The 18518-nt window shown below is 45.2% G+C and overlaps 1 protein-coding gene across 2 annotated transcripts in view; it reads right to left on the bottom strand.

Moving 5' to 3' along the window:
* Positions 1 to 18518, bottom strand: part of LOC123751291 (zwei Ig domain protein zig-8) — a 113994-nt gene that overhangs the window by 38315 nt on the left and 57161 nt on the right. For both annotated transcript variants that reach the window (XM_069319903.1, XM_069319904.1), the window contains exon 3: positions 13364 to 13662. In XM_069319903.1, coding sequence (XP_069176004.1) covers positions 13364 to 13662 — 299 coding nt within the window. The remainder of the gene's footprint in view (positions 1 to 13363; positions 13663 to 18518) is intronic.

The following is an 18518-nucleotide window of genomic DNA, read 5'->3' as shown; positions in this document are numbered from 1 at the left end:
GTATCCTGCCTTGCTTTAATGTTGGCAGAGCCAGAGCTGGACATGAATGCAAATGTGTCCCTTTATGATGGAGCTAAGTTTATGTTAGTGCATAGTGTGTGTGTGTGTGTGTGTGTGTGTGTGTGTGTGTGTGTGTGTGTGTGTGTGTGTGTGTGTGTGTGTGTGTGTGTGTGTGTTGTCTTCGATTATATCTGCTTGCTAGGTCGAGAGTCAGCTCCAAGACCCGACTCCCAAACAGGTCGTAGTTTATTACAACGACTCTCTATTCTCTCGTTCTTATTCCCTTACTTACGTGTATATTTTAGTGTTAACGTACCTTTAGTTACTTCACTATGAACAACCCAGCGGGTTTTCTTCCTATTGGGGAGTGTTGTACATGCTGCTATGGCGGTGTGTCCACTCACAGGATGAGTGGCGCTGCCCAATACTGTCACTATGGCGGTGTGTCCACTCACAAGATGAGTGGCGCTGCCCAATACTGTCACTATGGCGGTGTGTCCACTCACAAGATGAGTGCCGCTGCCCAATACTGTCACTATGGCGGTGTGTCCACTCACAAGATGAGTGGCGCTGCCCAATAAACTCGCCCCTCGGGCCAAAATTTAAAAAAAAAATACTAACATCTTGCAAATATCTGTGTCTCCAGCGTGCATTGATGCTCCTTACTAGCATAAATCTCTTCTCTCCTTACTAGCTTTGAACATTACTTTTGTGTACTATTCTGTGTTCGTTTCCCTTAGAATCTTGTATGTCACTATCATGTCCTCGTTGACCCTAAGCATGGTGATGAGGTTTGAGACGGTGTTCAGGTCATAGGGACACTATAAGATGATGGCAAATGCTTAAGTCAGAACAGGAATAAAGACCTTTGAGTAAACATGACACTGATGCCTGTGAACGAAGGCACATAATAACATCAGCAGCGTGTGCAACTCTGCTAACTATTCGTGTAGCCTTCAAGCATCTGGACAAGTCTTTCAGAACGTTGTACACTGCCATGTTACACAAGAACACGAATTGGTAGAGGCCAGTGTGGCGTTCCCACGTAAAAAGCACAAACTAATGCAAAAGAAAATCAAGAGACGTGATTCAAGATTGGTCCATGAACAAAGAGGACTGACCTACAAGGACCCACTGAGGGAGTCTGGCTTCTCCACGCTAAAAATGACACGACCAAGAGGTGACATGATCACGACCTATACGATTCAAAGAGGCACCGATAACATGCCTAATATTTAGTTTTCAAGACGAGAGAGTAAGAGAGTTCAAGAGAGAGAGAGAGAGATATAGTTCAAGAGTATCTATTATAAGAAGCAAGAGGATCAGGAACCATTGCAATAAACGACACGCGACTGAAATACAGGCCCCAGGAGCTAAAGCTCATCTTGCAAGCACGTATAGGCGAGAACAACGCACAAACGGCCTGTCGGAAGAGCCTAGTTTTCCCATCGATGTTTTTCTTCAAGGACGACGAGGGCGGGAGGCGGCCGACTTTATCCCACCGTTTTCCCGCCACAATTTCCTGGTCGTTGTAGACGAGGCGCCCAGAGGCCGCCCGGCTCCGAGGTCACCCCTTTACATTTATTGAATGGCTTTTTTCTCCTCTCTACTGAGCTTTGCTGCGGATATATATATATATATATATATATATATATATATATATATATATATATATATATATATATATATATATATATATATATATATATATATATATATATTGCATGGCTCTCAGGAGTAAACACTTGTCACAGCTGTCTGCCGTGCTAATATTGACAATTATTTATAACAAGCGCCAGTGCCAAGGGTGCCACGCGTTGACCTCACTGACGTGACCTCATGACCTCATGACCTCGTGACCTCATGCAACGCCGCTTTCGTACAAATAATATCAGACTAGTGAGCTGGTTTTGAACCGGCTCCTAAACTTAAGTTATATGAATGCGCAATACACGTTGTATGGTGTATGCGGAATGGACGAGGATCTGGGTCTCGTAGGAGACGCACGCATGTTCGATCCCGCCAACATGCCCCCAAAGATTTTACCATAGATATATTACGTTACTGTGATTTCCTTCTGTATGTAGGGAGCATTTCCGTTTGTACTCACCAAGTGGAGCAGAGAGTGATTGTGTGAAGGACTAGTTCTGAAGTACTAAGTACTTGTTCTCCTGTGTGGACGAGAACAAGTACTTATCGTGTTATTTGGAGAGATTGTGTCCCACCAATTACAATCCGGAGTGCGAGGCATACCTGCCAACTCGCCCACATCTGATTGGCCAATCCCCACCTGGACAGGTGAATGGTTGGATTTGCAAGAGTGTAGATACCCCCTTACCCCTTACCCCTTACCTTGTGTCAGAGCTATGGGGAAGCTATCTAACAAGAGCCTCTGAAGATAGCAGGGGTGAATTATCTGCCTTATTACACACATATGTGCAATAGTTTCGCATGCTAATGAGTGTGCATGAATATAACTGAATATTGCAGAGTATGTGGTTACAGGTGCACGTGTTCCTGTAATTACTGCAGGTAAAGCAGTATAGGGTAGTAGGGGTGTTGAGACCAAGGGTGATCTTGCCAGAGCTGCTGACTAACTCCCAGGTACCTATTTACTGCTAGATAACAGGGGCATTCAGGGTGAAAGAAACTTTGCCCATTTGTTTCTGCCTCGTGCGGGAATCGAACCCGCGCCACAGAATTACGAGTCCTGGGCGCTATCCACCAGGCAACGAAGCCCCCTGTAGTGTGTGTGTGTGTGTGTGTGTGTGTGTGTGTGTGTGTGTGTGTGTGTGTGTGTGTGTGTGTGTGTATGTGTATGTGTGTGAAGTTGCACTACCCTCTATTAGTTTCATGTGACACTTGACAGCCTAAGTGAGAACCCCCAACTGTGAAAACACCTGGATTCAGTTTATTCTCTCTCTAAAACTTACGAAGCCTGTACATCTTTCAATAAATATGGCGGCTCTGTTTACATTTATTAAACAGTTTACGAGCTTGGAAACTTCACAACCCAAGGTTAATATAGTTATAAACAACCTTGTTAGCGCTCCGGAGCTCTTAAACTGTTTAATAATCGTAAACAGACCCATCTTGATATATACCATAATATAACATATATATATATATATATATATATATATATATATATATATATATATATATATATATATATATATATATATATATATATATATCCTAATTTCATACCATTAAACATATACAAATGTGCTCTATAACATGTATTACATATGAATCATGAACTGTCATTGTATCAGTACATCATCATTGTACCATAACAGTTCTTCAACTGTACCTGTCATTGTATCGGTACATCATCATTGTACCATAACTCTTATATAACTAAAGACTAAGAAAATACCCCTAAGAATAAGATATAAAGAATAAGATAACCTAAAGGCATCATAATAGAGAAGGACAAGAGTGCACATGATCACAACATAAAAGATACTAAGGGGGAATAGACAAGGTGGAAAAAGACAATTACTCCCAGGTGAGGGGCCACAGAGACACAGATGAGTGAAATGTATGTAAATACTCGTATTCAGAGAGAAATAAACAGGCAGAATAAGCCTGAAACATTTGTGATGGAAGGGAAGGGGGAAAGCGCCAAGCCATTACGACTATATAGCACTTGGAAGGGGTCAGGATAAGGATTTGGGATGGGACGGGGGAGAGGAATGGTGAATTGAACGCCGGCCAGCATGAAGCGAGACCGTCGCTCTACCGTTCAGCCCAAGTGGTTGGGCATTTGTGATGGAACTAAACACCATTGACAACTAGAATCGGGAAAGTTATGGAACATTAAATTAGATGTGCGAGGATACAGCGGGCATAATACGAGGCTTGGGAGCTAGATCCGGGCTCCCGGAGGCTGAACCAGCCGCACCATCACTGTATCGTTATGTAATGATCGTACCATTAAGCCAGTATTGCATCATAACTCTGGCAGCGCAAGAGACCTGCAACCTCAGCCGGCTGGTGACTGCAGCTGGTGCGACGTGATCACGTCTGGGTGGTGTTAGTGCCTGAGTTGGTCCCTATTGCCCCCCCTCGCTGCTGGGGGGCTCCCAGTGGCGCCCTGCCCGGGCTCTCTGATGGTGGGTCACGGCTCTCCTGTCTCCATTGTCTTGTTGTGCTCTCTCTCTCTCTCTCTCTCTCTCTCTCTCTCTCTCTCTCTCTCTCTCTCTCTCTCTCTCTCTCTCTCTCTCTCTCTCTCTCCTAACAACACAATCACTGCTTGAAACGTTCTACAAGCTACGAGCTGTTATTCGACCTCGTTTCATTAAACAGCGTGGCCCTAATATGGCTTTATTGCAAAGTGGCTTTAGAAGGGGTATATCATATTTGGTGTCGAGTATGTTGGTCTAATGTGCCAGATGGTGTTGGTACATCTGTCTGCCAGAGATTGATGACGGCCTGTTGACTTGATCTCTCGAATGTCGATTTTGTGATTGATTACAGGTGTGGAATGAGTGATTAAATAATTAATTTGGCTTCTAAGCTAACCTACTCTACTCTAAACTAAGTTAGGGCCTGACCTAACCTAAGTGGATGGTTCGCACAATGGCGGCTGTATTATTTAGAAACACCGTTCGTCGTTCTATGACGTTCCGTGCAAGGCTCCTCAATGTAGGCTTGATGGTTAGTGCTTCGACTTTTCTCAGTCTCTAAAACATTGGTGTTTCATGTGTGTTGTAGATGTGAGGGGGGGTAGATTATGAGGGGGTAGATTATGAGGGAGAGTGAGAGTGGCGCTCTGTGTGTATGTGTGAGTGAGTGAGAGTGTGGATGTGTATATATACATGTGTAGGTATGGGTGTGAGTATGAGAGAGGGTGTGGATGTGTGTGTGCGGGTAGGTGTGTGAGTATGAGGATGACTAAGAGTATGAGTGTGTGACCGAGTGAACATGTGTGTGTGTGTGTGTACTCACCTAGTTGTGTTTGCGGGGGTTGAGCTCTGGCTCTTTGGTCCCGCCTCTCAACCGTCAATCAACAGGTGTACAGGTTCCTGAGCCTATTGGGCTCTATCATATCTACACTTGAAACTGTGTATGGAGTCAGCCTCCACCACATCACTGTGTGTGTGTGTGTGTGTGTGTGTGTGTGTGTGTGTGTGTGTGTGTGTGTGTGTGTGTGTGTGTGTGTGTGTGTGTGTTTACTAGTTGTGTTTACTAGTTGTGTTTTTGCGGGGGTTGAGCTTTGCTCTTTCGGCCCGCCTCTCAACTGTCAATCAACTGTTTACTAACTACTTTTTTTTTTCCCACACCACACACACACACACACCAGGAAGCAGCCCGTGACAGCTGACTAACTCCCAGGTACCTATTTACTGCTAGGTAACAGGGGCACTTAGGGTGAAAGAAACTTTGCCCATTTGTTTCTGCCTCGTGCGGGAATCGAACCCGCGCCACAGAATTACGAGTCCTGCGCGCTATCCACCAGGCTACGAGGCTACGTGTGTGTGTGTGTGAATGTTTTAACTCAGCTTATGTGGCTGGCCAGAAGAATATTAAACAAAAAATCTTCCTCCTTTCTTTTCGCCTATTGGTTAATCCATTAAGTAATCCGCTCTCAAGCGATTTTATTTCGCAGCGAAATATAACATTTATTTGCTGAAATTTTAATTCCTGGAAGTGGCGCGTTGGAAATATTCTTTTTGACAGTGTGAAAAAATTTTGTTTTTGCCCTAATCCTCCTTGTTCGTGGTGCTCCTTAACACGCTACGTAACAATCCTTGATTGATTGGTTAATTGATTGGTTGACTGATGAAGATTAAGCCACCACAAGAGGTGCCACGGGCATGAGTAGGTCAGGATAAGAATTTACAAGGTTTTTATCATCTACATCTACATTTACAAATATCTACCAGGTAGATATTTACATTTACAAATATCTACCAGGTAGATATTAACCCCTCTCACAAGTCGAGTCTGGCCTCGGGCCGGGCTTGGGGAGTAGAAGAACTCCCAGAACCCCATCAACCAGGTATCAACCAGGTATCAACCAGGTAGGTGGTAGATTTTTGGAGTGAATGTGCTTTTCGTATAACTTCTTGTAGTTCCTCTGGGCCCCCTACCCTACGTTCCCTAATCATTCTCATGTATGATTTGTAATATTCGGCAATTCGAGGTCTAGTAATCCTGATGTGTAATGTACGTGATATAATCCGTGTTCAATAATCATCCTGGTGTATAATATGTGGTGTAATCCAATTGGTAATCCCTGTGATGTATGATTCTGCTGCATTCCATCCTATCATCTCTCTGATTTATGACACGTAATGTAATCCTTGCTATAATCCGCACTAATGCATGGCCCGTGTCCCAGAGAGCTCCACACACACACACACACACACACACACACACACACACACACACACACACACACACACACACACACACACACACACACACACACACACTGTAGAGCCCAATAGGCTCAGGAATCTGTAAACCTGTTGATTGACGGTTGAGAGGCGGGACCAAAGAGCCAGAGCTCAACCCCCGCAAACACAACTAGGTGAGTACAACTAGGTGAGTACACACACACACACACACACACACACACACACACACACACACACACACACACACACACACACACTGTTCAGGAACCTGTACACCTGTTGATTGACTGTTGAGAGGCGGGACCAAAGAGCCAGAGCTCAATTCCCGCAAGCACAACTAGGTGAGTACACAATCCCATAAAGTACTCACTAATTCATCATAATCACATAACAAAACACTTTTACCTCATCATTCCCCATCCCATACCGTCCCTTCACCCCATCCTCTCCCATCCCTTTCCTCCTACCCTTCTCTACCATACTACCCATCCTCTACCATACCTCCCACCCCTACCATATGCCTCCAATCCATACCTAGAAAGGATCTCTGGAGTTTTCCTAACCCTGGAGCCTGTGCTGCCCAACCACTTCGGGTGGACGGTAGAACGACGGTTTCGCTTCATGCAGGTCGGCGTTCAATCCCCCGACTGTCCAAGTGGTTGGCCACCATTCCTTCCGCTCCCCCCGACCCATCCCAAATCCTTATCCTAACCCCTTCCCAGTGCTATAGAGTCGTAGTGGCTTGGATCTTCTCTAACTCTTGAACCGCTACCTGGGGGCCAGGTTCGATTTATGATAACTTGGTTCAACAGGCTGTTGCTTGCAGCGGCCCCACTCCCTACCATACGTATCTGAGTTAATTTTTTGGCGTATGAGAAGGGAATAACGAGTGACTGACAGAGGACATAGTGGTGACCAGAGGTCTTGGGTTATGGGAGGTGGAGAGGGGGAGAGAGAGAGAGAGCTGGTGCTAAGGCATTATGTCTAATGGGGACGTGTGGGTGGGGGGGGGTGGAGCTAATGGTCGTGGGAAAGGACCAATGGGCCGTGAAGAAGAGGGATGAGTGTCTCCTCACTTGCATGGGGGAAAGACATTTAATCCATCCGTCTTATTGACAACTTATTCACAACAAATGTTTTTTTTATGATATTTCTGTAATTTATCCGATTTTTTCTGATTTTTATGTGTGCCTCCTTGTTCTGTTGTTTCTAGCTTTACGTATTTCTTCTCTCTCTCTCTCTCTCTCTCTCTCTCTCTCTCTCTCTCTCTCTCTCTCTCTCTCTCTCTCTCTCTCTCTCTCTCTCTCTCTCTCTCTCTCTCTCTCTCCCTCTCTCTCCCTCTCTCTCTCTCCCTCCCTCTCTCTCTCTCACCATGCTGTAGTGTGATAGCTGGAGCATGAGAGGGGGTGAGAGTGGGGTCGGGACGGATGCCAACACAATCCCCCACAAAGAAGAACACGGAGTAACCCAATATTACCAGAGCCGCCAACCTTCACCCGTAAAACCTCAAGCGGAAACACGAATGGTTTATTGTGGTGGTCACCCCTACGGATTGGCTGAGGGATTGGGTGTGGGATTGGCTGTGGGAGTGGGTGTGGGATGGGGTGTAACACTGCCTCTCTAGTACTGGCATCCCTGTGGGAAGGGGGGTGAGGGGAGTGAGAGGGAGAGAGAGAGAGAGAGAGAGAGAGAGAGAGAGAGAGAGAGAGAGAGAGAGAGAGAGAGAGAGAGAGAGAGAGAGAGAGAGAGAGAGACAGGGGGGCGCGATAGAGAGGTCACCTTTACACAAAATCACAAAATCTGTGTCAGGCAGCAAAGGTTTGAGAGGGGGAGGCAACAGATGTCAAGGGTCAACAAAGGTTACATTTGGCAGATGACACAGGTCATAGCAGATGCCAATGATATATACACACAACACATGTAACAGAGGTCACAAGAACAACAGATGTACCATATACAACAGATGCCAGGAGATATCAGAAAGTACATTTCCAAGCCCACAGTAGCTGCCAGGGATTACCATTTTTTCTTTACAAAGGTAAAGCCTTACAGTCATTTCCAGTTAATTACGAGTGTCACAGACTGTCACCTTGTCATGAAGATACACAACGTAATGGCTGTCATGTGTTTATACCATGTTAGTTAATCTCCTCTGATTGTCTACAAAATGTGTCTCAGAAGGTCTTAGGTGTATATGTGTATGTATACACCTATATATATATATATATATATATATATATATATATATATATATATATATATATATATATATATATATATATATATATATATATATATGTCGTACCTAGTAGCCAGAACGCACTTCTCAGCCTACTATGCAAGGCCCGATTTGCCTAATAAGCCAAGTTTTTCTGAATTAATATATTTTCTCTAATTTTTTTCTTATGATTTGATAAAGCTACCCATTTCATTATGTATGAAGTCAATTTTGTTTTTTTGGAGTTAAAATTAACGTAGATATATGACCGAACCTAACCAACCCTACCTAACCTAACCTAACCTATCTTTATAGGTTAGGTTCGGTGTGGTAGCCGAAAAAGTTAGGTTAGGTTAGGTTAGGTAGGTTAGGTAGTCGAAAAACAATTAATTCATGAAAACTTGGCTTATTAGGCAAATCGGGCCTTTCATAGTAGGCTGAGAAGTGCGTTCTGGCTATTAGGTACGACATATATATATATATATATATATATATATATATATATATATATATATATATATGTCGTACCTAGTTGCCAGAACTCACTTGTCAGCCTACTATGCAATGCCCGATTTGCCTAATAAGCCAAGTTTTCATGAATTAATTGTTTTTCGACTACCTAACCTACCTAACCTAACCTAACCTAACTTTTTCGGCTACCTAACCTAACCTATAAAGATAGGTTAGGTTAGGTTAGGTAGGGTTGGTTAGGTTCGGTCATATATCTACGTTAATTTAAACTCCAATAAAAAAAAATTGACCCCATACATAATGAAATGGGTAGATTTATCATTTCATAAGAAAAAAATTAGAGAAAATATATTATTTCATGAAAACTTGGCTTATTAGGCAAATCGGGCCTTGCATAGTAGGCAGAGAAGTGCGTTCTGGCTACTAGGTACGACATATATATATATATATATATATATATATATATATATATATATATATATATATATATATATATATATATATATATATATTAAATATGACCGAAAAAGTAAGATTAATAATTCTAACACGAATTTTCTCTATCTTTCTTACATTTCTTTTCACTGTTGATGGTAATTCAAAGATCAATTCTCCAAAATTCATTTTTATTTCTAGTCTGACGCGACACTTGAGCGCGTTTCGTAAAACTTATTACATTTTCAAAGGCTTTAGTTTACAAACACACAACTGAAACTGAATTTCAGTTTCAGTTGTGTGTTTGTAAACTAAAGTCTTTGAAAATGTAATAAGTTTTACGAAACGCGCTCAAGTGTCGCGTCAGACTTGAAATAAAAATGAATTTTGGAGAATTGATCTTTGAATTACCATCAACAGTGAAAAGAAATGTAAGAAAGATAGAGAAAATTCGTGTTAGAATTATTAATCTTACTTTTTCGGTCATATTTAATAATATATGTCTACAGGAAAGACTGCTACCAAAATATACTAATATATATATATATATATATATATATATATATATATATATATATATATATATATATATATATATATATATATATATATATATATATATTAGTATATTTTGGTAGCAGTCTTTCCTGTAGACATATATTATTAAATATGACCGAAAAAGTAAGATTAATAATTCTAACACGAATTTTCTCAATCTTTCGTACATTACGCTTCACTGTTGGAGGTAAATCAAAAATCACTTCTCCAAAATTCATTTTTATTTCTAGTCTGACGCGACACGGGCGCGTTTCGTAAAACTTATTACATTTTCAAAGACTTCACAAATACACAATTGATTAGAACTTACTAAGTTCTAATCAGTTGTGTATTTGTGAAGTCTTTGAAAATGTAATAAGTTTTACGAAACGCGCCCGTGTCGCGTCAGACTAGAAATAAAAATGAATTTTGGAGAAGTGATTTTTGATTTACCTCCAACAGTGAAGCGTAATGTACGAAAGATTGAGAAAATTCGTGTTAGAATTATTAATCTTACTTTTTCGGTCATATTTAATAATATATATATATATATATATATATATATATATATATATATATATATATATATATATATATATATATATATATATATAGGATACCTATTGACTGTTTTCTGGGCAGAGGCATTAGGTGAAAGGAAACGTGCCCAATCACTTCTCCCTCGCCCGGGAATTGAACCCGAGATTCCTGATCGTGAGTCGAGAACGAAGCCAGCTGTACTACAAGACCCTTGGATGATGGGCCCCACATGATCATTTTAGCCAATCAGGGCTGAGTGCTGACATGACCACATATTATCAACTGTAGGTTCGGATATAAGGTGACAGAACCAATTTGGGACGCAGACATTTCTCTAAGTCAGGATTAAGGTGTCTGCTGTCGTCAGATAGGTTCCGGTTATCTGTGGAACTACAGCTAAGAAGAGAAGGTCATGCCACAAGCTCTGGGTTCAGAGATAAGGTGCATGAGATAATAGGAAGGAAGGAGAGGGGTATGAAAGTTACAATTGACTGGCGTGGCAGGATACAGCAAGCTAAGCTTAGCTACTAAACACACAAACATCGTGTCAGTAAAGCTATAAATCCCACGATACTATAGTCTATATCTCTACATATGTTTCCTTCACCTCTACCTCTTTTATCATCATTTCTAAAAAGAAACTACAAGAAACTACAAGAAACTACAAGAAGAAAGCTCCCTCTAGCACAAGCTGTTTGAAACTTGTGATGCAGTTGCTGGTGTTGGTGTGTGTACGACGTGTTATCTGTGTGTGGAGGCCACTAGGGGGGGTACAGGTGGTTATCTTGAGGTTATCTTGAGATGATTTTGGGGTTTTAGTGTCTCCGCGCAACCCGTCCTCGAACAGGCCTCCACCCCCAGGAAGCAGCCTGTGACAGCTGATTAACACCCAGGTACCTATTTTACTGCTAGGTAACAGGGGCATAGGATGAAAGAAACTGCCCATTGTTTCTCGCCGGCGCCTGGGATCGAACCCAGGACCACAGGATCACAAGCCCAGCGTGCTGTCCGCTCGGCCGACCGGCTCCCTAGTGGTAGTGGGGGCAGGTGTTCATGGGAGGGACATGTGTAGTGATGATGCAGCTTCACCATTCCAGAAATGGCAGGACGATTGATGGTGACGCTAGTCCGGTTGACGTCACCATCGTAACGCGTGTACATAGTATGTTACGATAGCTTGAGAGACGGTCCCCAGGCCAGCTGTACGGGGGCCCTTGTTACCGCCGGGAGGAAGTCAAGTTCAAGTACGTTCATTGAGACAAGAAAAATATACATCTCAAAGGGATAGAGTAGCTTAGGCTATTTCTAGCTCTCGGAGGGGCTCCAGGCAAGATCACTCACACGGTCAAGGACGGACATGAGGAATATTGTCCCCTTCCTGGAACCCTAACATCAGTAAGAAATTAGGATTAGAATTTAGTGAGAGACCTGAGGGGTCTCTCAGGTCCCACCCATTCCCCCACCCCCCATCCCCCCATTCCTCCTCCCCACACACACGCGCGCACACACACACACACACACACACACACACACACACACACACACACACACACACACACACACACACACACACACACACACACACACTGCCTCCAATATAAGACAATATACGTAATATTTATATGAGTTAAAATTATCTTTGAGTTCGCTATAATTTTGCAAATCACATAATGATATTGATATTTGTTGAGAGTGCTAGGTTGTCTGTAGATATATATTAATATATTACACCGTGTGTGCTAATATATTCTCATTTTTTTGAACTGAATTCACTAATTGGACTAAACCTTTAATATGACTCGCCCCCGACTCCCTCTCTCTGTGGAAATTACTGACACGTTAACAATACACGAGGAGGAATTCAATCTGGGAGTTGGGCTTGAATTCTACATTGAGGCAAGGCTGTAGAATGTCTAGGGGAAGGGGGGGTCATCAAATATTTATGTGTCCACGTACGAGACCTCTTCATTTTTCTTCAATCATGGTTTGTATTTGCTGGGTTTATATATATATTAACTTGGTTTGTATATATTAGTTTATGAGCTTCGAAGTGCTACGAGATTGTAACAATAATAAACATGGGTAGAGTAAGGGGTCGTAGAGTTTCCGAACTCGTAGAGTTTCCAAGCTCTTAGAGTTTCCTAGCTCGTAGAGTTTCGAAGCTCGTAACCTGGGTCAGAAATCGTCAAGCATTTACGTATTCCCTTACAAATCCTGTATGTTGGTGTTGGATATTGCGCTTAGTGGCATAATATCTTCCAAGGTCCTTCCAGAGAAGCAACCTTTTGGCTGTCAAGAGAGAACTGAAACTGGAGTTTCTTATCCCTTCTTGAGCCAAAGGACTCCTTTGGGGATCAGGTGAGACTATGGAACCCATCCTCAGACATATCAACATTAATACACACACACACACACACACACACACACACACACACACACACACACACACACACACACACACACACACACACACACACACACACGGTCTTGGTGGAGGCCAAGACCGTCAGTAGTTTCAAAGCGTTATATGACAAAGAGTGCTGGGAAGACGGGACACCACGAGCGTAGCTCTCATCCTGTAACTACACTTAGGTAATTACACTTAGGTAATTACACACACACAAGGAACCCCTAAAACCCACCCATACACCCCTTAAAGCCTTTCCAAGGCTTCTCTGAAGCCCTTATCTTGAGGTTATCTTGAGATGATTTCGAGAGCTACACCCCCGAATTTCCCTACACCCCCGTCATATAAGCCCCGGGGTGTAAGGACGGTAAGGTATATACTCACAGACTGGTTGGCTGTGTCGTGGAGAGTACAGTCTAGCGTGACCTCCGCCCCAAGGTACACGCTGACGGAGGTATTGGGGGTAGCGAAGTACGGCTCACGAACTGCTTCCTTCGCCTCCTCTCCTCCCGTATCCTCCTGCGAGTCCTCCTGCCCCGTCGAGGTCTCGGACGGGGCATCGGGTAGGTCGGTGGTAAACGAGGCAGGGGAGGAGGGTGCTGGGGTAGAGGCCGGCGGGGGCAGAGTGAAGTAGTTGAGAGGCTGGAGAGTGAGAGTGGGCAGCGTCTCAGCCTCCACACCACCTGCAGGAGAATGAATATTGTTGTCAGTAAACAACATTATACATTTTCAGTATTGATAATGTGTCCCCACATGATGGGAAGAGGGGGGTATGTGTCCCCATGAAAGAGGGTGGTGTGGCATGTGTCCACCTACACATAGTGGCATGTATCGCACCGTGTCACAGTAACAGGAAGAGTCCCGTTACGGCTGTGACCATGACGACGACCCTTGACAGTTCTGGAAAACGATATTGGCAAAGTTCTTGACAGCAATTGTTGAAGAAAAAAATAGAGAGGCTTAAGATGCGGGAACTTTTGAGATAGTATTGACCGTCGCAGCTGCTGGTGCTGATTCAGCTTCACAGCTGGTGCTGATTTAGCTTCACAGCTGGTGCTGATTCAGTTTCACAGCTGGTGCTGATTCAGCTTCGCAGCTGGTGCTGATTCAGCTTCACAGCTGGTGCTGATTCAGCTTCGCAGCTGGTGCTGATTCAGCTTCGCAGCTGGTGCTGATTCAGCTTCGCAGCTGGTGCTGATTCAGCTTCACAGCTGGTGCTGATTCAGCTTCGCAGCTGGTGCTGATTCAGCTTCGCAGCTGGTGCTGATTCAGCTTCACAGCTGGTGCTGATTCAGCTTCGCAGCTGGTGCTGATTCAGCTTCGCAGCTGGTGCTGATTTAGCTTCACAGCTGGTGCTGATTCAGCTTCGCAGCTGGTGCTGATTCAGCTTTGCAGCTGGTGCTGATTCAGCTTCACAGCTGGTTCTGATTCAGCTTCTCAGCTGGTGCTGATTTAGCTTCACAGCTGGTGCTGATTCAGTTTCACAGCTGGTGCTGATTCAGCTTCGCAGCTGGTGCTGATTTAGCTTCACAGCTGGTGCTGATTCAGCTTCACAGCTGGTGCTGATTCAGCTTCACAGCTGGTGCTGATTTAGCTTCACAGCTGGTGCTGATTCAGCTTCACAGCTGGTGCTGATTTAGCTTCACAGCTGGTGCTGATTTAGCTTCACAGCTGGTGCTGATTCAGCTTCGCAGCTGGTGCTGATTCAGCTTCACAGCTGGTGCTGATTCAGCTTCGCAGCTGGTGCTGATTCAGCTTCACAGCTGGTGCTGATTCAGCTTCACAGCTGGTGCTGATTCAGCTTCACAGCTGGTGCTGATTCAGCTTCGCAGCTGGTGCTGATTCAGCTTCGCAGCAGCTGGTACGAGGAAAGGTTCGCCATCTGCCTGCCTCTTTTAGCTTACTAGCTGGCGCCATTAGGACGTTCTTGTTGTTATAGATTCAGCTACTCTGAACAAGTTCCAAGCAGCACGGGCAATGGTGAGCCCCTAACTTGCCTGGCACAGGGACGGGGCAACTAGCACGGGCTATGGTGAGCCCGTAGTGAACTTACCTGGCACAGGAGCGGGGCAAGTAGCACGGGCTATGGTGAGCCCGTAGTGGACTTACCTGGCACAGGAGCGGGGCAAGTAGCACGAGCTATGGTGAGCCCGTAGTGGACTTACCTGGCACAGGAGCGGGGCAAGTAGCACGGGCTATGGTGAGCCCGTAGTGGACTTACCTGGCACAGGAGCGGGGCAAGTAGCACGGGCTATGGTGAGCCCGTAGTGGACTTACCTGGCACAGGAGCGGGGCAAGTAGCACGGGCTACGGTGAGCCCGTAGTGAACTTACCTGGCACAGGAGCGGGGCAAGTAGCACGGGCTACGGTGAGCCCGTAGTGAACTTACCTGGCACAGGAGCGGGGCAAGTAGCACGGGCTACGGTGAGCCCGTAGTGAACTTACCTGGCACAGGAGCGGGGCAAGTAGCACGGGGTATGGTGAGCCCGTAACTTACCTGGCACAGGGACGGGGCAAGTAGCACGGGCTATGGTGAGCCCGTAGTGGACTTACCTGGCACAGGAGCGGGGCAAGTAGCACGGGCTATAGTGAGCCCGTAGTGGACGTACCTGGCACAGGAGCGGGGCAAGTAGCACGGGCTATAGTGAGCCCGTAGTGGACGTACCTGGCACAGGAACGGGGCAAGTAGCACGGGCTATAGTGAGCCCGTAGTGGACTTACCTGGCACAGGAGCGGGGCAAGTAGCACGGGCTATGGTGAGCCCGTAGTGGACTTACCTGGCACAGGAGCGAGGCAAGTAGCACGGGCTATGGTGAGCCCGTAGTGGACTTACCTGGCACAGGAGCGGGGCAAGTAGCACGGGCTATGGTGAGCCCGTAGTGGACTTACCTGGCACAGGAACGGGGCAAGTAGCACGGGCTATGGTGAGCCCGTAGTGGACTTACCTGGCACAGGAGCGAGGCAAGTAGCACGGGCTATGGTGAGCCCGTAGTGGACTTACCTGGCACAGGAGCGAGGCTGTAACTCTCTATTAGGACGGATGAAGAACTCCCTACGTTAACATGGTGTATATGGACGGCTTGGTGAACTCTGCCCTCAACGCCTGATTAACCTAAGAAATCTCGAGAACAGTTTTGGAGCAGGTGTGCGGGATTGAACCTGCGTCATTGGTATCCGATGGGCGTCTTAACCCATGGACCACGATATTCTGAAAGGTACAAAGCCCGGAGTCAGGCCGAACTTTCTCGTGGTAATACTGTGTTGCTGTGATTTGATGGGGGTGAAATGTTCGCCTTGTTTCCCCGACAATGCGAACAGCATATAGCTCTCTCTCTCTCTCTCTCTCTCTCTCTCTCTCTCTCTCTCTCTCTCTCTCTCTCTCTCTCTCTCTCTCTCTCTCTCTCTCTCTCTCTCTCTCTCTCTCTCTCTCTCTCTCTCTCTCTCTCTCTCTCTCTCTCTCTCTCTCTCTCTCTTCTCTTTCTCTCTCTCTCTCTCTCTCTCTCTCTCTCTCTCTCTCTCTCTCTCTCTCTCTCTCTCTCTCTCTCTCTCTCTCGCTCTCTCTCTCTCTCTCTCTCTCTCTCTCTCTCTCTCTCTCTCTCTCTCTCTCTCTCTCTCTCTCTCTCTCTTTCTCTCTCTCTCTCTCTCTCTCTCTCTCTCTCTCTCTCTCTCTCTCTCTCTCTCTCTCTCTCTCTCTCTCTCTCTCTCTCTCTCTCTCTCTTTCTCTCTCTCTCTCTCTCTCTCTCTCTCTCTCTCTCTCTCTCTCTCTCTCTCTCTCTCTCTCTCTCTCTCTCTCTCTCTCTCTCTCACACACACACATTACGCGACAGCAAGTCATGAATCACACCACAAGCCACAAACAACACAACCACAACTACCACAAACTACACAACCACTCCCACGCCACAAACCACGCCAAGCAGCATCAAAACTACATCTCCCGGAGATCTGTTTATAACATTTAGCTTAAAATATCACTAATGAATTGCGGTGAGCATCTCATTGTTCCACTAATTGCAGCAGGACATGTGGGGGGGGGGAAGAGGAGGGAATGGCTGTTGTCATTGTCAGTGCCGTCTCGCGCGGGTGTCGATTGTTACCCGGTCCAGGAGCTGGAGGTCGACACGTCAGTCCTGAGAGAACATGGGGTTTCTGTCACTACACGTCAGTGTGTCACTATACACGTCAGTGTGTCACTATACACGTCAGTGTGTCACTATACACGTCAGTGTGTCACTATACACGTCAGTGTGTCACTATACACGTCAGTGTGTCACTATACACGTCAGTGTGTCACTATACACGTCAGTGTGTCACTATACACGTCAGTGTGTCACCATACACGTCAATGAGTCATCATACACGTCAATGTGTCACCATACACGTCAATGAGTCACCATACACGACAATGTGTCACCATACACGACAATGTGTCACCATACACGACAATGTGTCACCATACACGTCAAATGATAAAACAGAAGGTTGAGGTGGTGCGCAAATTAACCATGTTAGACAAACAGACGAGCCTGTCTGTCTGTCTGTCTGTCTGTCTGTCTGTCTGTCTGTCACACTTCAGTGTCAGGCCACTAAACAAGTGTCATGAACCAGGAGAGGAAACAGTAGGGACTTCCCTTTACCCATATGACATGTCGAGGCACAAAAGGGATAGAGAGTCATTTGCATTACACGAGCGACAGTTAGGAGTGACTGGGGCCCAGGAAATGAAGCTCGATATCCTTCAAACCACACCCACTGTCCCCCTCCCCCTCCCCCGAGCACCTGAAACACAGGGAAGGTGTTCGCGCTGAAGTATCCTCTGAGCTTCCTCTACTAACTCCCGACTTTATATAAAAATAGTATAAATATCCGCTTATCTTAAATGAAATCGGATTAGCTTCTATTCTCCATCAATAACGCTTCGTTTTTTGTTGGTCGGACCGTTTTCTTTCCTCTGTACTGATGGGGGGCAACTTGTGGATATTGCAAGAGGAGGTTCTGATGCTTGAGTTGGATTCAGACGCAGTTTAGAATTTTTTTTTGCGTCGTTCTCCTTCCTTTTGTTGTTGCTGTTGTTTAAGATTCGCTACCTGGAACAAAAAGTTCCAAGTAGCACGGGCTATGGTGAGCCCGTCCCTCCTTCCTCGTGTTTCTTTATAGACATGTAACAATAATGGTATATAATCTGAATTATTTGTTCAGTGCGTAGGCATAGTTTGGTTTTTATTGATAATTATATGTTGGCATAAAGTATGATACCACACTGCTCCGTACCACCAATACCACACCACCAGATACATACCAGTTCTTCACCATTATCACCCTACCCATTATCACCACACCACTACCTGGATTGTACCTTCATGGGGTTCTGCGAGTTGCTCTACTCCCCCAAGGCCAGGCGGGGGGAGGGGGGGGGGACCAGGCTTGACTTGTGAGAGCTTGGTCCACCAAGTTGTTGCTTAGAGCGGCCCGCAGGCCCACATATCCATTACAACCCGGTTGGTCCGACACTTCCTGCAGAAAACTGTCCAGTTTTTTC

This window comes from Procambarus clarkii, chromosome 94 (assembly GCF_040958095.1).
Source record: "Procambarus clarkii isolate CNS0578487 chromosome 94, FALCON_Pclarkii_2.0, whole genome shotgun sequence".
NCBI lineage: Eukaryota > Metazoa > Arthropoda > Malacostraca > Decapoda > Cambaridae > Procambarus > Procambarus clarkii.
Note: the sequence above shows the minus strand (reverse complement) of the source record. Positions and strands in the feature narration are given on the sequence as shown.